The 23,454-nt window shown below is 40.4% G+C and overlaps 2 protein-coding genes across 2 annotated transcripts; both read right to left on the minus strand.

Annotated features, from left to right (window-relative positions):
• Positions 1 to 1,830: 1,830 nt before the first annotated feature.
• On the minus strand, positions 1,831 to 22,668 carry LOC110050127 (hydroxyacyl-coenzyme A dehydrogenase, mitochondrial-like). Its single transcript, XM_089270907.1, has 9 exons — positions 22,426 to 22,668; positions 20,616 to 20,744; positions 16,272 to 16,429; positions 14,328 to 14,454; positions 13,702 to 13,791; positions 12,902 to 12,974; positions 12,378 to 12,425; positions 2,943 to 3,011; positions 1,831 to 2,198 (listed from the first exon to the last, which is right to left on the minus strand). The coding sequence occupies exons 1-9, from the start codon at positions 22,603 to 22,605 to the stop codon at positions 2,080 to 2,082; spliced, it is 993 nt and encodes a 330-aa protein (XP_089127033.1). The 5' UTR covers positions 22,606 to 22,668; the 3' UTR covers positions 1,831 to 2,079.
• LOC110050124 (uncharacterized) lies at positions 5,720 to 9,801 on the minus strand. The gene has a single exon (XM_020756008.2). The coding sequence runs from the start codon at positions 9,472 to 9,474 to the stop codon at positions 6,400 to 6,402; it is 3,075 nt and encodes a 1,024-aa protein (XP_020611667.2). The 5' UTR covers positions 9,475 to 9,801; the 3' UTR covers positions 5,720 to 6,399.
• Positions 22,669 to 23,454: the final 786 nt, after the last annotated feature.

Raw genomic sequence — 23,454 nt, forward strand, 5'->3', positions numbered from 1 at the left:
GTAAATTTCTGCGAAACATTTCGAGGAATATCTGAAGTTTGGGGAAACGCACAGGCCTAAAACTTGGAGAAGTGTCTTATCTAGTTATCTTCTATAACATCACAATTTCTTAACTTTTTCCACTAGATGGTTTTCGATTTATCATTTTTTTTTTTTTTATTGCGTGACAGTGAAAGCGATCTTTAAGCTCGGCAAACTCCAAAAGAGCAAACGAAGATACGAAGATTTCTGTTGGAAGGTCCAGGGCCGGGTAAAATCTTTTGTTTTGCGCTCACACACTATACAAAAATTACATTAAGGTTACAGTATACCTTCAGATCGGCAACTTTCTTCAAATTTGGATTTTTGGTTCAAACTAATGGTCGAATAGTAATCTCTAATTTCTGAAAACAAAATTGAAAAAAACCTAATACTGGCGGAGAAATGGATGTTTTACGTTATGGCCGGAAGTAAAAGTTCCCTCTTGATTGACAGCCCTATAACGTGTATGCAATCAACCGAGACTACTTTCGCGGGAATATTACCGATATGGATACCACGAATTGGCTGGCTACTCAGTTAATCAGCATTGTTAATCCAAGCATTTTTCGTATTAGATGTAATTCTATTAAGTTATAAGTAAACATGGACCACGGAAAACTCTGTTTACCAGTTCGAAAGAGCGTAGAATGAATAAAAATACATCAATGAGTGAAGAAGCGAAAGTTGACCTCGCGGATGAAGCTACGGACGTATCAAGCGGGCAAAAAGATCGAGTCAAGAGAAGAGAAAGATTGTGTAAAATTTGGGAACTCGACAGCGATAACAGCGATGTTTACAGTGACTCTTTTGTTGAGTTCGATACCGATGAATCATCCAACTCATCGAGATCCATTGGAATATTATCCATGCACATTTGCTCTGCCGCGCTTTCTTTTGTTCAGTTTGTTCTCGTCGCCCAGCTACTCTAGCGTTCGTATCCTTTTTCATCTTCCCCATTTTGCCAAACCAGCTTCAAGAAAAACCCAGCTGCGGAAAAATTATCTCTCCGCCTTGAGCGCATTGTGAAACGCAAGGTTTTTTGCAGATTCACGCGTAAATTTCACCGTGAGTTAATGGTAGTAAATTTTCCAAGCGCTGATTGGCTCAGTGATCTGAGAACCCAGTTGAAGGCGTTTGTGGGCGGAGTTTGTTTGCGAAGCAAGATATTTTTCTTAGCGCTGTTTTCTCGAATAAATTTTTCGCTTGAAGCAGACACTTTAAAGAGTTACAACTCAAACTGAATTTGTTTGTTTGCCCTCAAATGTGGACAGTAGCTAGGTTAACATAGAAAAAACAAAAACGTGTCTACGAATTGTTTATTTCGAAATATTTTTTCTCCGAGAGCGATTTCTGTACGATCACTTCACATTTTTTAAATCCTATTTCGAAAATGTTCCGTAACTTTTTACTACAATTGAATATGGAAAAACGCAGACACGCTTTTTTAGCGCTTTTTGTCCTGAAACCGAGGAAAAATATAAATTGGCGAAAAACAAAATTCGCTTTGACTTGTAGCTTCCAAAAGGTGATTAGGACGCTTGCATTTAGTGGCCGTGAAAAAATTGGCAATTCATTTTATTTCAAAATTTTTGGTATGGTTTGATAGCCAGCTCTATAAGCTTTAATTTGATATAGGGGCTTAGGTATCTACAGCTTAAACCGGACGCGCTACATCGCTTGGAAGCGAGACACCCCTGAAGGTAAGGTAACCTTAAACGAAACGTTTCTATTAGTTAGCTGCTCAGGCAGAAGTAAACATTTATTGCCGGTTTCGGATCGTAACAAACACAAACAGGTTCAACAAGACGATGCAGTCTGAAAGACCTTATTTTATTTAACAAGTACCGTGAAATTCAACTGTAAGAACAACAAAAGCTAGTAACGACACGAAGATTTTCATTAAACGTTACTGACTTTCCAGCTTACATAAAAGCAGATTGAGACCATGCGATAACATGTGACAGCCAACGAGCCAATCACGTTTAAGCTTTGTTGTCCGCGTTTTTTTCCTCCCGCTTTAAGCTCTGAAGAGAGTTGATTATTTTTGTGGCGTGGGTCCTAATCATATTTGTAAAATCCTTCCCCAGTCTTCCTCCCTAGCTTGTTACGTGCTACAAGGTCGTTCATGATCTCGCTTGGATTGAATAGCGGCACATCCGGGTATTTTTCATGCCAGCCTGAAATAACAGAAATACTAACCTCTCACTAACTGATCGGGAGGGCCGTGTCAGGGAATATTGGCCCGAGGTCGTATGATATATTTAGCAATAGTGTACCTATAGCTTATTACACCTCAAATAAATGCCGCTTGTGACCATTCAAATGAAAGTTATTGAGCAGTACTTTCATGTGGTACTGTTTAGTATGCTGTACAAGGTGGTTCTAACTTTTAAGTCTGTGGATGAAACCCTAGTGTGTGACCATTCAAATGAAAGCTATTGAACAGTACTTTCATGTGGTACTGTTTAGTATGCTGTACCAGGTGGTTCTAACTTTTAAGTCTGTGGATGAAACCCTAGTGTGTGACCATTCAAATGAAAGCTATTGAGCAGTACTTTCATGTGGTACTGTTTAGTATGCTGTACCAGGTGGTTCTAAATTTTAAGTCTGTGAATGAAACCCTAGTGTGTGACCATTCAAAGGAAAGCTATTGAGCAGTACTTTCATGTGGTACTGTTTGATATGCTGTACCAGGTGGTTCTCACTTTTAAGTCTGTGGATGAAACCCTAGTGTGTGACCATTCAAATGAAAGCTACTGAGCAGTACTTTCATGTGGTACTGTTTATTATGCTGTACAAGGTGGTTCTAACTTTTAAGTCTGTGGATGAAACCCTAGTGTGTGACCATTCTAATGACAGCTATTGAACAGTACTTTCATGTAAAGACTTTGATTCTAGTCCCACGTTCATGCGCTACATACCGTCAATGATGAACTTTGTTGTATCAAGTCCCACATAATCTGCAAGTTCCAGTGGCCCCATTGGGTAACCTGATAATTAACATAGAACATTCCTGTATTAGTAACAAAAAGGGAAGAAAGGAAGCTTCACCGCTTAGTCGTCTACGTCTAAGTGACGGCATTGGGATGACTGTGTCAGCTGACCGCGTTTTTTGTACCATCTGACGTTCCCTTACCAGCGGGGAAAAAAAAACACTGGACCTAATTTTGGCGCGCCAAGTCCCAAGCTTTGCGCGTGCGTTTTGTTGATCGGAACAAAACCCGTGTCACTTTCCCTATAGCCAATCACCGCAGACGCGCTGTTTTTGTCAACCGGTGTTGAGTAACAGTGACTCGCCGAGGTTTTCCCGCGCTTTCCGCTGTTGTACGTTTTTGTCTGGAGTTCTCGTTAGTTCATTAGGCTATTTGCGTCTATTGTGATTGGTTAAATGCACTTTCTTTGAGAGCTGTTAGAAAACTGTTATCCGTTTAAGCACTTTGGTAGACAATTTTTCTTCCAGCCATGTCGCAATAAAACCATGTGCGTTCAGTCATTTGGGACGCAGCGCGAAAAACGACGAGGCGAAATAAAAAAGAGAGAGGCTTGGTGCGAGGAGCGCCTTCTCGCGCCGAGCTTCTCCCCTATTTTTTCGTGTGCCATTTTTCGCGCTGCGCCCGAACTAACTAAACACCTAGAAAAGCTTACACAAATTACGCTTGGAGTTTTATTTCAGCATTAATTGACGTCGCCACGGCTTCACGTCGCATACTATGGCCCTATAAAGGCTGTTTTCACAAGCTCCTAAGCATAAGCATCAGAAACATTCGTAAACACAGGAAAGTACTGTAAATTAACGTCTTTTGTGAAGAAAGTTTCCTAACAAATGGCGCTAATTATCAACATTTTACTGCGACTGCGAATGCTGCTTTTGCTTATGCGCTAGTGAAAACCAACTTCCAACTGTCTGGTGTAACATCACCGTTAGAACTTACAATAATAACACTCCAAACATCATTTTAATAATGAGGCTTTCTTTCTCTTTTTTTTTAAGTAATGAGGCTTGGCTGAGAGATAACTGTTCAAACACAAGCGTTAATATTTATAACTGAAGGTCAAGATTCCACTATGGATGTGGATTAATACGAGTGTAGAACCAAAGAAGAATGTGTGTCGGAATTTTGCTGTTTTTTTGTTTTGTTTTGTTTTGTTTTGTTTTGTTTTGTTTTTGCTTAATTTCAAGAAAGATCTACTTAGCGTGATATTCTTTGTCACATGACATTGTTCTGAGCTTTGGAGTTTTGACACGAGTCCTCATTAGTTAATTTAACTCTTTAAGGCCGTGTCTTACTGGGATCAACAGGTTCAACCGCAACTGGTTTGAGTTGATCGGTATTGTAGCAGCTCTTGTAAGCTTGCAACTCTATTTGTCGTCATAGTGTAGCAGTGTGAGGGGAGAATTTGTCGATATTCAAAACCATAAAAAAGCCAACATTTCACAGTCGAATGAAAGTCCAACAACCATGGTAACCAACTGTCTATCTGTATTATCGCGTAACACCTTGTAGTGAGAACTACCTGAAGTTGTAAGTAGTTAATATTTACGAGCAGAATAACTGACTGCCTATGATGGAATAGCCTAGAACAACAATGAGCTCATTGGCAGCCAATAGGGGTTTAGGATTACTAAACGAAATACTAGATCACTTGTTTAGAGTCTAACACAAATACAGGTGTGTTGTAAATTGTTCTTCGGTTACGCCCCCGGTGGTGGGACGCCGGATACCACTATCCCGTATTGGTTATGTTTTACGTTCTGAGTACGTTACTGAATTAAACTCTGCGTATTCTCTGTCTTCCCGTTGGATTGTTTTGCTGTAACAGATCCCGAGTCCTCTAGGAGTCTGACAAACTCCGTCGCTACAAGCGTGTTTCCCTCTGGATTGTTGTAACAAGGATAACAACTTAAGCGGCCCAAAACCTGTTATCACAGCAGCTGTCATTGTTTTGGGGTTAGGGGCATTGTTTTTGTTGTTTGTTTTACTGTTCTGTCCAAGGGTATCGAGGCATTCATGTGGGCCCTTGCGAGGGCTGCTATATGACCCGAGTTATACGATTGACCTTCCTCAGTAATACACTTTCCCAACCGTTTTCGGTTCAAACGCGGTAACTCCTGGGAATAGTCCTTACGCGAGCTACAATCACACAAATGCTTTTTCAATCATTTCAACCTGGAAAGAAAAGAAACGGTTGATCCCAATAGAACACGACCTAAATGTACTGAAACAAGTTTTGGCACGACAGCTATGAAGGGGTTGCTGTTGATGGAAGTAACGTTTATTATCAAAATTTGAATCCATTCATGACGGAGTACCACTCCCCTTCCCCTCTCCACCACCCCTGCGTTCTCGCTCGTTCAAATCCCCGAGGTTAATATTTGCGATCTCTACAACTTATGTGAAAAATAAAGTCAAAATAAAACAAAAAGATTCTGTTCCTGTCCGTTAAGTTAACATTTAAAAACGTATTTTCTTTTATGTTTCAACCCGCAGAGGATTGCTTGACGAAAAGCATTTGTTTCCATAGAAACTCCACTGCTCTCGTTAAAAACGTATTTCTAACGCATTCATGCCTAAAACGCACGTGTTCATCCGTGTTTCGCGCGTTCCACGCGAGCTTCTCGAGTCGCGTAGGCATTTACATTCCTGAGAATCAATGGAGTGTAAACACTTCGTTTTATCGGCTCACGATGAAAGAACTGTTGTTTTGAAAAAGCATTTTATTATTTGACAGACCAGTTGTCCGATTGTCTTGAAGAACAAAAATGTACAACTTAAAAGTGTGCTCATTTCTCTAAATCACGCTTACCACTGAGTGATCTGTATATCAAGTATATTCCATTCCAATCAATAAAAATTCCAACTTAATTATATTGCTTAAATGTTCAAAGCGACCCGCGTCTGTGTGTCCATAATCTTCACCTTTGCCTACATTTAGTCTGTGCTTTGGTCTATGCTTGGCTAATGATGCATATCTGCTTGGATCAACTCGAACATTGAAATTGGGAAAAAATAATCCTGTGCGCAAACAACGTTACATACAACACACGCTATTATTTATATTTAAGAGGTCTGTTGACAGAACGGATGTCCTAAAAAAACTCAGCACACCGTCTACAAAATTCAAAATTAGTTTCGCACTGAATTTGTTATGAATAATTTCTTCCTTAACCAATATCTTCTACGTGCTCTTTCGCTTTTTTCGTTTGTGTTTTGTTATCACCACAAGCGTGCCGATCCGTTGACCCATTACGAAATACACTGACATGCTTTCCTGCTTCGTGAAATGAACAACTGTTATTATTATGATGTTCAGGTCTGAGTATGTCACGATTTCGAACGCTTGATCGGCCACCGTGTATCAGTTTCATTCGCATGCAATTTAAACGTCCGATGCTTCTGTTGTTCTGCTGTTCCACATACTGACTAAATCAGACACGTGCTCTTTCGTCTCGTGATCTTCGCCGTCAACTTGTGACTGACCAGTAACTACTTCTGATGGTTGTTCCGATAAAGAAACTCTTTCGTGTTCTTCGTGCGTAGACTGTAGTAAATCCTCGGTGGAATTCTCGGCATTTCCTGAGTGTTTCTCTCGATCTTCAGGTGCAGAGTTCAGCGTGTTTGTGGTCTCTCCACACTCCACCCATTGGTGATTTTTTTCCACTGAAGCGCTCGCACCACTGCCGATCCCGCTACTTTCGCTGTCAGAAGAGCTATCGCGCGCTCTAGATAAGCTATCCCCTCTTGCTCGTACCCCATCTAGCCAGCTTTCCCGTTTGTTCAAGATGCTCTCGGGGAGCGGCTGGTAGTTGAACTGCACAGGACTGAACCCAGATTTCAAGTACGCATTATTCGCCTTCCTCCTCATAAAGCTAGGCACACTCGGAGCCGCGGCATGACTTCCAGACTCGCTCTCCTCACTCGTGTCAGAGTGAACCGATCCCGAACGCTCGTGCTTTGGGCTATGGTCGAAGGAACGTTGTGAGTGTAACTCATGGCTGTGGAATGGCCTCGGAAGGCTGCCGGCGAACGAGTGACGGTAATAGTTTGGCGCGGTGCGTTTGTATTCTCTTCTTTTCACGACGACTTCGTCTGCCGCAGGTGCGCTCTCTTTTGCAGCGCCTTCTGAAGTTGTTGTATCGTCTACGACGTTCCCAATCCCATGTTCTTGCTCTTGAGGTTCACTCTCAAGCCTTTCTTCGCTTTGGACAGTAACAGGCTCCTCCGCTCGATCTTCCGCCACGGTGCCCACTAACTCAGCACTTTCCAAATCAGCTGTTTCTTTCTTTCCATCTGCATGATCTTGATCAGCACGTGCTTGAAGTTTACTATTAAGGTGGCTGTTCTCCGCCTCCAATTCTTCAATTCTCTTTCCGAGCCTCTCGACCTCAGCTTTCAGTTTCTCGTTCTCTTCTTTAACGGACGCAAGCTCGTTCTCCTGGCCATCTGAACGATCCATGGCCTTAGCTAATTGGATTTTCAGATCAGTTCTTTCGTGTTCAGTTTCCACAGTGCGCATTCGTAACCGCATTACTTCATCATCTCTTCCTCTGAGCGTACGAGTCGCTTTATCTCGCTCCTCCATTAACACTTCGCATAACTGTTGCAATTCTTCTTTTCTCTTCTTCACCGTGTCAAAATCATCTTTCGTCGGATCTACACTCACTCCAGAATCGTTTTTGTCTTCGTCTGGCACTAGGCTTGCATGACCATTCGTAAATTCGCTTTCGACGATCGGAGACGCGATCTCGTCGCCGTTACAAACATTTAAAGGTTCAATCTGTTTGATCTCTTGTTCTTCATGCGTCGAAGAACAATTCTCGATTTCTACCGCATCGTTCCCCGATCGAACTCCGTCGACGTCGGGTTGATATTCTTCGCATTTACTGTCGTTTTCTACCGATCTTTCATCCAACTCGTTCTCCATCTCCACAGTCGGCGCTCGCCCGTCTTCTACCGCCATCAACAACGTCTTTAGCCCTTTCTGATCGTGACAGCTCTCGCGGTATTTGCTTACACAATCAGCGTGAGGTTTGTTCCACTCGAGATCAGCGCTCTCATTGGCGCTTTCCGCAGTTGCGTGAAATTGCCGCCGATTGCGAACCTCTGTTAACTTATCCTTTCTTTTCTTTGGCAAATGACCGCGAAAAATCTCTTTCTTTTCTTCGCTGCGGTCTTGCAGAAGCGATTCGTCTGGGTTCAAACTCTCGATGTTTCCACGGTGGCGTCTTGCATAAACACTGTGGGCAGACTTGCTAGCTTTGTAAAGCGAAATGGCCGCCTTTTGTTCGTGTGAACGATACCACGACGAGCCGGTTATTTGTCTGTTTGGCTCTTGGCTAATCAGGTCGGCCCCTTGTTGATATTTTTCCAAATAATCCTGTAGATTTGTACTGACTATAGGTGCCTCTATCCTTGGCCTCGTACGAAGAGTTTTTGTTTCGTTCAGTTCAGCGTCAAAGGCATCGCATTTTTGTTGATAATTTCGCCTAAATTCCAGAATGCTGTGCTCAAGACTTCTTTTGTCTTTCGCGAGTGTTTTCATCATAACGTCACGCTTTTCAATCTCTTGCCGACTTTCGTCGAGTTGCACCTGCAGATCTCGCGCAGCCTTGCGCGCCGCGCGCGAGACAGCTTTCTCGCGCGAAATAATTGTTGTGATAAGGTCCTGTTGGTTTTCTAGCTCAGTCTTACAGGTGGCGTACTTTGTTTCTAAATCTGTAGCGACTTCGTGCAGCTTGCGGATTTCATTTGTGGACTTTTTGTCGCAAGCCTCTAGGATAAAGTGCTGATTTGGAATCGATCTTTCGCGATTTCCACCGTCTCTGAAACGTTTTCCAAATTCCAAATTGCTTCCTATATCGCTTTTCTTCGTTTCTTTTGACACAGCTGTCAATTCATTCTTATCTTGCAATAAAGTATCAATCTGGCTTTTAGACGTGGAAATATCTTCCCGTAATTTAATCAACTCTCCTTGGAGATATCCCTTATCGCTTTTAAGCTTTCTTCTCCCATTTTCGTTCTCATTAGTTTTCGCACCCTGTTGTGCTTTGCCATTTTTAACATACCCTCTTTTCTGCTTGATACTTTGGAGCGCAATTTCGCCATCGGTTTTTTTCTCTGACCTTTTCAACAGCTCTTGATGCAAAGATTCCTGTTTTCTCTCAAAACTCTGATTCGTGGTTTCCAAATCCGTAACTTTACAATCACGTCCCTCTAACTCACAAGTCCTATCACGGCAAAGAAAAATCTCTTGCTCGACCCTATTCTCTATTTCTAAAGAGCTGCAACATGAAATCTTTAAACGTCCAACATTTTTCGACGCACAGAGCAACTCTTGCTGCACATCACACTTCCTTTTGTCGGTAGCTCGCTCCACAGTTTCAAACTTTTCAAGCTTCTTTTTCGCTAAATACAGCTCTTTCTCGAGCTGCAATGATCTCCGGTGTTTCGTCATGTCTTCTCTGGTGCTTGGCACTCACTATGTTTGCTTTTCCGTAAAAAATTCCTTAAAACAAGGCTGGTTTCTCAGCACGAACAACGTCTACTTTGACGAAATTAGCAAATGTTTCTTGATTTGCGGTTGACGATTACATGCCAGCAGCGCCGAGCGAAACCTATTCCAAGTTTATCTCCGTCGCCGTTTTACCATTTTCCCGCCGTTTCGTGGTTTTCCCGCCGTTTTCTTGGTCACTCACCCCACGGGGACCCTTACCACAAGGGTTACCCGCATGGCGACTGAAATCGGCCTTTTATCCAAATCAACCTATCTTAATCAAATGAACCAGAGAACTGACCAATCGAAAATTCCAATATATAAGTTATAGCCCGTTTAAAATTAAGTAAAAAAGTTTTTGTGGTCTAAATTTCGCATAACACTTTTACTAATGTTACTCCCCTTTTGAATCCAATTATATTGGCAACCCCAGCTGTTTTTTGTACTTTATTTTGATTTTCGTCCCGTAAATTTTATTCCGCATACAATTTGTCTATAAATTCTTTATTCTGCTACTGCTAGAGGAAAATAAAGACAGATAGACAGGGGAACGTATCCAAATATAACACACTGATAAAACGTCGACAAAGGAAAGCAGCCCGTTTTTCAGCCTGACAGTCTTTCACGAATGACCTTATCAATAAGAAGTGATGAGGCTATAAATAAAGCCGAAATGAATACATTAAGAGATTTTAACGAACAATTTGTACCGTTTAATGTAAATCAAACACACATGTAGATATGGACACAAAAAACAGAGACGAAAACGAGAATTGAGTAAAAATTGCCTCAGACGGTTCTAACTAGAGGAGACCCCAAAATGGAGCAGAATATTAAAAGTTTGCCTTTGGAAATTCGTCTCATCTCTCCCCGAGTTAACCATCCCTGCATTTTGCCTTTTGAGCACCTCTTTCTTACTTTAGATAGCTCTCATTTCAAGTTTCCATCAATTTTAAGCTAATTGTATAAGTGGTTTATTTTTTTTTTAGCTTTTGCGGTTTCAAATTTTGCAAATCGTTTATGTTGTGGTCAAAAATTTGCTACCAGTTTGAATTTTTCCTGGCACAGTTAATCACATTTTAAATTATTTCCATTCACATAATATAAACAATTCCAGTCAACTGTTGACGATTACTATGCACGGTAGAAGAGTTTACCATTTTGATCGTAAAAAGAATATGCCAAAAAAGTTGGCTAATTTAAATTTTAAAAGACAACGTATTCATCAGCTATGTGTCAGAATCTAGTTTTCAAGAGCTGATTGAGCCCGCGGTTGACGTCTTTGACGTTGCTAGGTAACAGTGACGTATCCTGGTGAAGACAAGTTCATGAATCAATTTTTGTAATACTCGCGAAAACTTCCGGATTGGTCAATTTTATTCGGAATCTCTTCGGAACGTTTACGAGGTTTTAACTGAAAAGCCCGAACATTAAGACAGTTGCCCAGAGGGACCTGGACTACTGTAACATTTACTATTTTATTCTCTAAGATTCTCATTCTGATTGGTGGAACGTATTGTAGTGTGATCGTCCGGGTGTGGGTTGTTCTCTAAAGAGCTGGCGCCAGTTGTTCGAAGGCTGGATAACCCTATCCACCGACCGGATAAATCGCCATCCAGTAGATAAGTGTTCACAAAACAAACCACGCTATCCACTGGATAGGGATTTATCTTATGGATAGTGTTATCCAGCCTTCGAACAATTGTGGCCAAAACAATAGTCACCAGAAAGTCATTGTTTAAGTCAACGGTGTTAGAAGTCTGGCTGTTGAGACTGATCACTCCGTTTAGCCGTGATGTTATTGGCTGTAGGTTCGTAAACGGTGATTCGTCAGGTTTAGTGGGATTTGATTAGTATGTTGTCGTAGTCGAAATCTCAATGAACTACAACTTACAGTTCTTTTCAGAACTACCCTCACCTGGACGATCGCGCTATACGAACTACTGAAACTCCTGTGTTCAAACCATCATATAAGATTTTCACTGAACTCTTTGTCGAGATTCGTGATTTTGAAGAGAGGTACATTTTTTCTCGCCCATGCAAGTCTTGCCTGGGACATGAAAGTAAATCTTCTAAAATGTTCAAATGTCGTTGTTTATAATGGTCAATGCGCTTAGCTACACCTAGTTAGTTCACAGGCTTGCCACTTAAACTGAAAGAAACAAACATCAACTAACCATAATAGGCTTAAAAATCCCAACTAGCGGGAGGCAGATCAGTTGGCTATTTACAAGAATGACCGAGGAGTTGAACAAGAGTCTACCGAATAACATCTCCAGTTTAGTGGTCAGAGCGGGACTTGAACCCACGACCTCCGGATTTCACGTCCGACGCCCTAACGACTCGGCCACACTCGGCCATCTCCCTCTGCCTCTACAGAGATCCGTATGGTGTTTGTTGATTGATTAAAAAAATTGTGCTCGAAATTTTAAGAAATTAACTACAACAATACGAGCAAAGCCTTTTCAAGGTTGAAACATTTTGTAGAGACGTCGCACCATACTCGCAGTTACCATTAAAAAGCACGTTCACACCCCTTCTGCACCTTTGCATTGTTGGAAACTGGCAGAATGCATGTAGCAGTTTAGAAGGGTGATGGCAACATTGAACAGGGTGGGGAGGGTGAACAAAGTGCCCACAATCGTGTGTATAAACAGTAAGCCACTTTTGAAATATTAATTGCGCGGAGGTTTAGCGGAATAAAACAACAAGGTTGAAGGATGAATACGTTATTTGTCTTGTTTTAATCCCTGTACTGTGTTTCTAACACAGCATTGAGAATTAAATATGTCAAAAATGGCCTATTACAATTGCCATTAGCTTGAAGCTTGCAATGAAGTATATTATAAAAACATGGTCCTTACCTGCTCCAAGCTTCATAGCTGTGTCAATGTCCTTTGCTGAGGCATCCCCTGTAAGCAAGCAGAGGTACATGGCATAGGAATTTTTCGTTATGAGCTCAGGTAATAAGAATCATTTAATTAAGAGATAGAACATTTCTTGAGTTACAGTACACGTGTGCATATATTGTTGTTCACTGAATTGCTTATTGCGTTTTCATGTTACGGTTGGACCTCATTGCCAATAAGCGTCCCCGCCCAACAGGCACCCTTCCTTGAGCTAAGGGCCGAAAGTAACTCAGTTCTGGGGCTAAATCGAAGCAATATGGTACCCCAGACCAACATACAGACATGCAACTCTCCCACCATTTCTGATTGATGTTACAGGTGATCTTGCCCTAGTTGATACAATTCTCACATAAAGTAACAAGTTTGTTACTGATGTGAAGATCAAGGCTACAGATAAATTAAAACTTAATGACAGCCCAGCCATGGTTACAAGAAAAAACCCTTAATAATAACTATTATCTTTCATTTTGAATTCTCACCTCTTTCAAGCATTCTGATGGACTCCATTATGTATGGAACAAGCAAACGATTCACAATAAAACCTGGGGTATCCTGAAAGAAAAGAGAAACAAAACACGATGGAATAAAATGTTGAGGAGTTGGTCATCATTATGAACAAATGCAACAAGGCTGATCAGCAGGACAAACCTTTTGAGGAAGTTCTAACAGCATCTATATGGAGTCTTTACCGCTAATTGTCAGGTCTGGGTTCAACCCCTAACTGGGGTCAAGATGTTGTACTCTACTCCCATAGAATAAAAAAGTTACTAGTTGTAAAGACAGTGGTGGGCTGCATCAGTGGACATGTGAATCGCTTATTGCTATTTCTGAACTTGAAGTTGATAAAATCTGCTGTAACAAGTTTGCTATGATGAAGGGCTATTTTGTAATGTTAGCTTCAGAAACTTGATACGGCACTTCATTTACCTTCATCAACTTCAGTGTTACTCTCACTTATTCTAAAGTTGTTATAAATGACCATAAATAAAAATAATCTCTCATTGGAGCAGCCTGACTTTCTTCCTATCCAGGGAAAGGCTTGGGTATTCCCAGGTTCTCCTGATCCCTCCACATTACTATAACCAGAGGTAAGAGCTGACACATGGTTCATACAAACATTAGTAAGACCTTTCTTACCAATGACTTTAATTCAAGGACTTTTCAAGGATAAGCCAGCAATATTCAAGGATTGCTAAAAATCACATGCAAAAATGGGGTTCAGGCAGGGGTTGGGAGGGGGCAGAGGGGTACAAAATGTCTTTTGGGGTACACTGCTTACCTTGCAAGAGACTGGCACTTTGCCAAGCTCCTTGCTAAACTGAAATAGAGCATCAAACGTCTCATCTGTTGTTTCTGGAATACGAATAACCTTGAAATGAAGAAAATATAAAATGTCAATGGTTATTAAATACAGAAGTTGATCAATTTATAAGACAATGAGAAGACAAACAAGGAGGGTTGACAATGTGGACAAATTGTCTTAATCAGATTCAGATTGACGTGACTTCTGGGGCCCGTTTCTAGAAGGTCCCAAAAGGTTTTCAACTCCAGGGCTGTTTTATTCATTTAATATTCTTGATACGAATAGTGGTTTCCTTCATGCAAGAAGTTTCAGGCATATACACCTCTCTGTCTTTAAATGCCGATAACTAAAAAATGGCTTTTCGGGCCTGCAAAGATTCCGGGGCTTTCGAGAAACAGGCCCCTAGTGCTGAATTATGCCACTTCATTAGAAAATTGCTTTGCATGGATAAAATTACTCTAAAAGTAATTAAAAATATTTCCTTTCGTGACCAAACTGACAGGCCCTCAATGAATCAACTGTATGCACTTATTAAGGAATAATCATCCAACTTTGTACAGCATTAGACATGAACAAAAGAAGTGCTAAATATCTTAACAAACCTCAACCAGTTTCATCAAAGGAACAGGATTAAAAAAGTGAAGTCCACCAAATCTGTCCTTTCTCTTTGTGATGCTTGCTATTTCACCTATTGGCAAAGAAGAGGTGTTGGACGCAAAGATGGTGTGACTGAAAAACAATTAACAAGAAAAAAATTAAATCAGTTTGATCTATCTTTAGGCCCTGATAGAGAGTAATGAAGTGGAATGACTATTGTCTTTCTTTCAATGAAGTTAAAAATGAAAGTTTTATGGGAGGTACAATAACTTACATGTATTAGATAACAAATCAAATTATTCTCATTTTTTGATTGGTTCTTATTATGACTGATTGAAGGAGTTATGTATAGATGGAGTCATTAACAGGGGTTTCATTAATTAATGTTTTCAGCAGGGTGGCAACTGGTTTTCACAGGCGGGCAAAACTATTAGAACTGAACTTCTTTGTAAGAAAAACTTTCTGCTAGATGGTCAAACCAGCTGGGCAAAATCATCCTCACAGGCGGTCAATTTGCCTGGTGCCCGGCCCTTCATGAAACCCCTGCATTAACATTTTTTGTGTCTTTTTGTGTCTTTTTTCACAGAAGATGTCAAATGTGGTACAAACATCAGTGACATACTCACCTAACAGCTTGTGTGACAAAATTTTGTCCACGTTACACATTTTGACTTAATCTCTGATCAGTTAGTGAATAGACACAAGGCAACATGGAATCTGTTTGCTAAATGGTTATTGAATGCCAGGTTCTAGAAAGAGTAATCTGGGTTTGAACTCTGGTCAATTTCTTCCTAACCCAGGGGCCAGTTGTTCAAAGGTTGGACAACACTGTCCAGTGGATAAATCACTATCCAGTAGATAGTGTGGTTTGTTTTGTTAACACTTATTCCGTGGATTCTGATTTATCCTGTATATAGCATCAACCAGCCTTTGAATAACTGGGACCAGGCCCGGGTTGTTCGAAAGATAGATAGTGCTATCCACCAGGTAAATCACTATCCAGCCAATAGCGTGGTTTGTTTTGTTAACACTTATCCACTGGATAGTAATTTATCTGGTGCATAGTGTTATCCAGCCTTCGAAAAACCGGGGCCTGGTGGATAGATGAGTACTGGTGAACTAAATACTAAGAGAAAACCCTGAGATATTGCAAATTTCTTCGAAGACACAGTCAGAAACGTAATCCATGTCGAACACAGGCAAATCTTGAACGTGTATAAACTAAGAACTGAAGTATTTTGCAAACAAATTCCTTCCCTGGTAGAGAAGCAAAATTTACCTCAAGAAGTGCAGTGACAGATATCCCCACCGTACCCTCGGTATTACCAAACAAACAAACCAATCATATTGATTTGCGCCCAAGGTAACCAGAGGTTTTTCTTTCTTGCCACTTCACAACTCGTGTTTTCACCGTTTCGTGGCTCTCCCACAGCTCTCTCATGCAGAGAAAAATCAAGAAAAACCTCTGGGACCAGGGTAGTAAACAATCGGAGTATGATCTTTAAAAGTTTAATTTCACAGGCCATAGTTCTTTTCCTTAATGGGAGGCATTGGCATCCTAGCTTGGTGAAGCCTGTCTGAATTACGAACATGTATACTGAGACTCTACAGCTTCATTGCACAATGATTTTGAAATCAAATTTTCACTGCATTTATCTATAATATTATGTACATATACCTCAGGGACCGCGGAGACCATTTAAGAGTGCTAGGGCTAAAAACAAACGTTAGGTCAGTGTTTTGCCATTTATCTTGCATTTGCGTGCCATCTGGAGCCCTAGAAAATAACTCCCAGCAATAAACGTGGTAGGGCTGTAGCCCTACCAGCCCTTCCCCCTCCACAGTCCCTGTACCTAAGTTTGATAGATATTATTGGCTCCCTGTAAATATAGTACACTGAATGGAATAAATTTGTTAACTAGCTATTTAGTCCATGACTTAATTGATACCTGGGTGCTGCTTTGTCAAGCTCTGTAAAGAGTTTGTGTTTGGTGCGCATGTTTTCCACTATGGCTTCTATTAACAGATCTGTTTCAGCTATGTTGGTAGTTGGCTCTGTTGCGATATGTATCCTTGACATAGTATCGGTGACAAACTGCTTTTCACCCTGTTATCAAAAAATAGGTATTCATTGTATACATGTGTCTAGTGCTAGCTGTTTGTTTCTATGTATCTTAAATTGTTGCTGCAGTAATCAGCAACATCCTCTTTAGGGCCACTGGTGAGAGAGTGTTTTGTTGCTTTGGTGTTAGGTTTGGGATGAATTGGTTGTCATTGTGGGAATTTGAAACATGTTGACGCATTGCAATTGCAAGAAAGTACACAAGCAGTGAACATTAATTACAAACAAGGAATTATTAACCAGAAACTGCTAAATATCTTTTAAGGAAACATATGCATAATTTGTATTACAACTGACTGACCAGTACAGATAACAGCATGTCATGGGCTAAGTTATGGGCTTATAACTTGGAGAGATAAAAAATACTGTAGTTGTTTTATCAAATCTTTAGTTCAGTATAAAGCACTTGCAAGCAAACTGCAACAGCTCAATATTGTGTAACCGGAACTAATGTAAGTACATATTAAACACCTTAGAACTATACAATCCCATGTAGTTGTAATGTAATAGTTGTATTCAGCACAAACTTCTGAAACAAACCTTTCAGTTAGCTCTGTTCACATAAAAAATAAAAATGCTATCAAAGAGAAACCAAGGAGAATGAGACAGTTCAAAGCTAACATTATCATTGTAACTACATCAAATGTCATCAGTCAATAGTTTCTGAATGAATAGATGAAGGGCAAGCTAACTGGAACAGTTCAATATTGTGTAACTGAAACTAACATGCTCTGATCCCCAATTGGGGCTCAATTCTCCCCTAAAGAGGCTCAAAGCCTTAAAGGTATGCCTTCAACGTATTCATGAAAGCATGCTCAACATTTTGTTGACATTGACGGTATTGATCGAACAATTGAAAGCATCTTGCAAAACTTTTCACTTGGTCAGACCGACCCGTAGTTCAAAAACTGTGGCATATCAATTGAGAAACTAACTTAAAAGAAATTCGTTATAAAGGCTACAAAAGAAAAGCTTCACTCACTAAATTGTCTAAATTCGCTATCGATGAATGCTTGGGTTTGACAAAGCACACAGTCGAAACCACAGGGATTCATTAGTCTTTTCGTTCTCAAATTTAATTTGTCCTGACTGTTCCTTGCTCTTTTTTTCTTGAATGAATTTTTTTTTTCTTGTCTGCTCACGACGATAAATTGATTTGACTACACATTCCTGTGTTAATGCTTTTCTTTTCCATTCATGCTATTAGTCACAAAATGTAAACCTGACTGTAACCTTACCTGTGATGTCATATTTTGCAGTACATAAAGTACTTTTCGAATTTTTTGGGGGGGGGGGGGGGGCTCTTCCACAGGTTTCTACATGCTCAAGCACCAGACACCAAAAAGTTAACATAAAACATAAAAAGATTGAAATCCTCCACTAGCACGAGGTAAACCAGTGGGCCACATATTCACAAGATAGTATAGGCGAGGAGTGGAAGTCACGTCTACCATGAAAAATCTTATAACAACCTTGTGCTAAAGCGGGACTTGAACTAAACTGACATCTAGATTTCAAGTCTGGTACCTGGGCAGGGGGGGGACCCCTTATAAAAAGGACAGGGGTGCTTGTCGTACCTTTTAGGGGGTTGAAAAAGCAGTTTTGGTACCTGCTAGGGTGTTCAGCCCCAAAAGGTCCGCAGCGGGAGCTTTTGCAGTACCTTTTAGTGTATTGAGCTTTGTAGTCTGTGTTTAAGTCTTGCCAATGCATTGTGTCCTTGAATAAGACCCCAGAGATTCAGGGAGGTGTGACGGAACTCTCTCAATAAGTCTGACACCGGGATTCCCTTTCACCACCAATGGGAAGTTTTCCCACCCAAAGGAAAATGTGCAGTACCAGAAAATATCCATACTCCCTGCACAGAAGGAATTAGAATTGCCTGGAGGTAGGAAGGTACTAGAAAGAAGACCAAAAATTTAAAGACTGTATGAAACTTAATTGGAATTTTTAAAGAGATTGCCATGGGGGGTCTTATAAAAAATCCCTTCCATGGGGGAGGTATGGATATTTTCTGGAACTACAAAATGTTCCCTCCCACAGATGGCTGGAATACCAGCCAAACAAAACAAGCCCTCTTCTTTCGTGAAAACCTGAGCACTGTCAGGGGTGGCAAATGGTCCTTCAAAAACTCTGGGTCTCGTAAAATTTTAGTCGAATTTTACGGGTCTCGCAGTCTCGTCTTTTAGCGGTTATGTGCGTCTTGCAGTCTCGATTTTTCTACGAAGCTGTCTCGGAGTCTCAATTTTTCACAAGGCTAAAGGTCTTGAAGTCCCAATTCGTTCCTTTAACAATTTTTATAAATTACATCTTGTCTTTACATGATATGGAATTTCAATGAAGCAACTTACAAATTTTCCGAGAAAAAGTTAATCCTAACTTCTCCTAAATTGTCTTAAAGTGCCTATGAAGTAAAAAATAATTGCTGCTGATTTGAAAGGCTTTTCAAAGTAAAGAAGAATGGCATTTTCCTTTTTGGAATATCTTTTTGTGTTTTAGAGATATTCATGTTTTTGTATTATAAGTGATGACGTCATAGGTGGTTCCACTAAAACAGTTCAACACTCAATCAAGAATATCTCTAGAAATATTAAAGCAGTGTTCTTTAAACTTGGCACCAGAAATGTACATCACAACAGAAACAAAATGACACCCATTGTGCCGTCGCCATGACAACAGTTATGCCGCTGGTCCTGTTTTAATTAAAACTAACATTACCAGATTTTATCATAAACAAGGATCATCCACTCCCAACAATCTAATGGGGAGAGTTAAAACAATATGGGAATCATGTGTGTTCCGAGCAAGACCCTCTGTCCTTTTTCGAAGGGTGACAAATTGGCATATTTGGTTTTTCACAGAAAGAGACTGGAGCCAAAAGTGTTGCCATGGCAACAACACAAAAGATGTCATTCTCTTTCTTTTGCGATGCACATTTGTGGTGCCAAGTTTGAAGAACACTGCTCCAATATTCCTAGAGATATTCTTGATTCAGTGTTTTACTGTTCAAGTGGAACCACCTATGACGTCATCAATTTCCTCATTTGCATAATACAAAAACGTAAATATCTCTAGAACGAAAAAAGTTATTCTAAAAAGGGAAAGGCCATTCTTCTTTACTTTGAAAACCCTTTCAAATAAGCAGCAATTATTTTTTACTTCATAGGCACTTTAATTCCACAAAAAGGTACAAAACCTACCGCAACGTCTGATTTGGCAACAGAAAAACTGTTATATTTCTCTAGGATATCATAACCAGAGCTCTCAAGTTCATATGTTGGCTAAAAATAAGATCTTCGAAGGTGTAGCTGCTATTTGTGGCACCGCAGGCGGCATCCCGCTAGGGGTAGCTAAGACATGTTTTCCTTCATTCTGAGCAGAAATGTGATGCTTTAAAAGCAACTGTTTAGATCGCAGAATTTTCTTTTTATTGGACCAATATCAACTCTTTCTTAACATTCTGACTTACATGTATCTAGAAGTCAAATTAACATGTTATAACGCTTGTTCTACATGCTGTCAGTCCGATCACTGACCAATCACGGATGAAATTATATCATAAAAGATAGTTTATTATGAAGGATTTTCACTAAAGCAGCAAGAAATCTTAAATGCGTGAGAAATAATAGTTTCAGGGTGAGAGCGTAAGACTGAATTTGTTTGCGTGAGACAGCTTGGGAGCTCTGCATAACATAGTGAATTTCCAGTTCCAGTCAGTTCCAAGATGCTGGCTTAAGGCTGTACAAGATCACTCTAGCTCTCAACTAAATCTGGGGCTCAAAGTTTAAGAGTCTGAACGTCTCACACTCACACTCAAAACACTTTGAAGTCTCGGTCTCGCAATCTAAAAAGTCAAAATGTCTCGGGCTCGCAAAGAAAAACGCTCATCTCGCCATCTCGCAAAGTCTCGCATTTACCATTCGCCACCCTGACTGATATGGAAAACTAATTTGTGCAAGTGCAAGCACAAGCTTTGAAAACAAAATGGAAAGTGCATAAAATACATTTGTCAGACATATTTTGCCTGATTTTTGGCATTCTGAGGGAAAACGTTTTTGAATATTTGATGCATTTTTGAGGCTGAATTGGTTATTTTTTAGAGAGGCATCTCTGTAACAGCAGAATTTTGTTGTTTTACTGCCTTATTAATAATAATATGGCCTCAAAGACCTACCTCTGGATCATCTTTGAACTTTTTCTTTGCTACTTTTCCCAAGCTTTTCTCAATAGACCTCAGTGATTTTGTCAAGATTGCATTTGTTTGATCAACCATCGTCACCTGGTGATTTGTGGCTGCAGCTACCTGAGTATGTAAATTACATTCAACATTATAAAATTATAACTAAGAGTACATTCATTTGTAGTTTGTATAGTGTCATCATCTGGGTGAGGCTAGTTCTGAAAAGAACTGTTGTTGGTGACTGACCTTTCGGCATCCTTGGTCAAGTGCCCATCAATACACTCAATCAATACTCTTGATCGATACTCTTGATCTATACCCTTGATAAACATCCCAATCGATAGTCATTTGACACTTGATCAACAGTCAGTCAAAAGTCAGACGAATGTGGACCAACTCATATGAATCGATCAAAATTAGTCAACAGTGAAACCAACTGTTTCAAGACCGAGATGTCGATGGAGTGTTGATGGACTGTCAACTGAGGCATTGATCGAGTGTCGATCAAGTATCGATTGGGTACTGATCGAGTGTCGATCAAGGTTCCCTTGAGGGTGTCAACCAATGGTATCAATCGACACTTAGCCATGGGTGCCTTTAGTACACATGCTCGTTTGGTTTGGCATATTTAATGAAAAATAAAATTTGTAACAGAATGTGAAAAAGTTTAGTCTAAAACAATTTGCAAAGTTTGAAAACCACTAAGGGTTAATGAAAATTCCATGATCTGTAAGAAGAGGAGAAGATGCAGCTCTGATAAGGTTTCGGCTGACTAGTTGTTAGTATATTACTAGATTCTGTTTTTATCCATTTGTTAAACCATAAGACATCCACAAGACACCAATATATAATGTGAAGACTGTACCTGAACCCAGCAGTGGAAAATTTGCTGATTAATAATTATTATTTATTTATAGTTATTTTTTTTATAAGGGGGGGGGGGGTTACAGTCCCTTCCCCTAATTCCCAGGTTCTGCCATTTCTAAAATAATATTATTTTAAGGGGGGGGTTGGCTACAGTCCCTCCCCATAAGCCCCTGCCAGGCTCTGTCGTCCCCGAAACCTCGCAAATGTTGCGGTAGTGTATCATGTAATTCTTTTTGTTGTCATTGCAGCAGCTGTTATCGTTTTGGGGCTTGGGGGCATTGTTTCTGTTTTTTGTTTTATTGTCCTCTCAAAGGGTTTCAAGGCATTCATGTGAGATCTTACGAGAGCTGCAACAAGACCCAAATGTTGGGGGATGCGAGGGATCAAACACCGAAATTTAAAAAAAAAACCTTTCAAATATGGTTATAATCTTCAGTGAAGCAAACCTTATCTTCTGCAATTGTTTTTATTAATTATTAAAGATTATTTCCGTCAAGAACAAATTACGTGCACTAAATCACGACATCAAAGCCCGCGTTAGTTTTATAAATAAAACACGTGTGACTCCAACGTCACATTTACGTCCAGAAATCCATGTGAAAATTGTTTGAGGCAGGCCAAACTGTAATATGATTTCCACTTCCAAAAAAAAAAACAAATCTAAATTTGAGTTTACAGTTAAACGCATTTCTGCTTAAACAGTTTTGAGCTAGCTTAAACGTACAGAACGTACGAGGTCAATTTAGCAGCCTGATAGCAAAAAGCTAGCTTCCCTTGTATGCGTGAACACTTTTAATTTTTGAAGCAGAGAACGACTGGAAAACTTCAAAGCATATTGTAATTTGTAGTGCATAACGATATAACAAATCAGGATTTCGCCAAAGTTAACAGGTGAGCTGGAATAATGGTTTTTACCCATTCATTTATTAAAACTTACTTGAGCAATCCCGGCTCCCATAAGTCCACTGCCAATGACCGTGACATTTTTTATGGCATTGTGACTAGAGGATGAACTGAAAAAAGATGAAACCACAGCCAAGTTCTTTCCCAATGATGAGTGCCTCAGAAACTGGGCAGATGGTAATTTCGAGGCAGTGCAACGAAAGAGTGAGGCCATATTTGAGAAAAGATGCTAAAAGTCACGAAAAGTTCGAGTGTGACCGGGAAATGGGCTAAACACGTGGGACTGGGAACTAAAAGGTCAACGTCCATTCCCGGAGCGGGGGTATCCCGGGTAGTGGTGGCGGGGGAGGGTGGACCCCGGGAGGGACTCCCATATGGAGTGGACGGGGATGCTCGGGGAAATGTTGAATTTAACCCCTAAAAGAGACCAATCTGGGCGTGGCCGAAGCTTATGCAGACCCCTAAAAGAGACCAGTTTATAAAACAGACAAATAAAAAGTACAGTGACTTCTTCGCGTGCAACCCTTAACGAGACCTTGACGGCTAAAAATAATGACATTTTGCCCAGAACACCCTAAGCGAGACCAAAATCCGAAATTTACACCCCTAAGCGAGACGACGCGCATCCCCGTCCATTCCATATGGGAGTCCCCCACCGGGGGGGTGGACATGCGCCGACAATTTCGATTCACTTGTTTCCAAGTGAAAAAGGTATTCCGCTCAATCGAACGGTAAAAAAAATCCGGACTTATCGAATTTACATCACTAATCATACAAGATCGAAGATCAGGGAAAACATATGGTTCGTGGATCTCGTGGATGGGAAGAAGCTCGGGCTGGGGGATTATGAAGCGACTGAAGTCTACTGAAATTCACTTCCCGCCAAAAAAAAATATATGAATTTAAGAAACGTCAGTTATAAAACGTTTATATATGGTGGTTACATAGCCCTGATTAAAGTTCAGAGGCAAAATAACATGAGGTCAGAAATATTTCTAGACCTTTACGGTGTCAGACCTTTGACTTTTTTCCAAATTTGTGCGCTACATCCGGCCTATGCACT

This window comes from Orbicella faveolata, unplaced genomic scaffold (genome assembly GCF_042242905.1).
Source record: "Orbicella faveolata isolate gen_17 unplaced genomic scaffold, um_ofav_v1 contig_34, whole genome shotgun sequence".
Lineage (NCBI taxonomy): Eukaryota > Metazoa > Cnidaria > Anthozoa > Scleractinia > Merulinidae > Orbicella > Orbicella faveolata.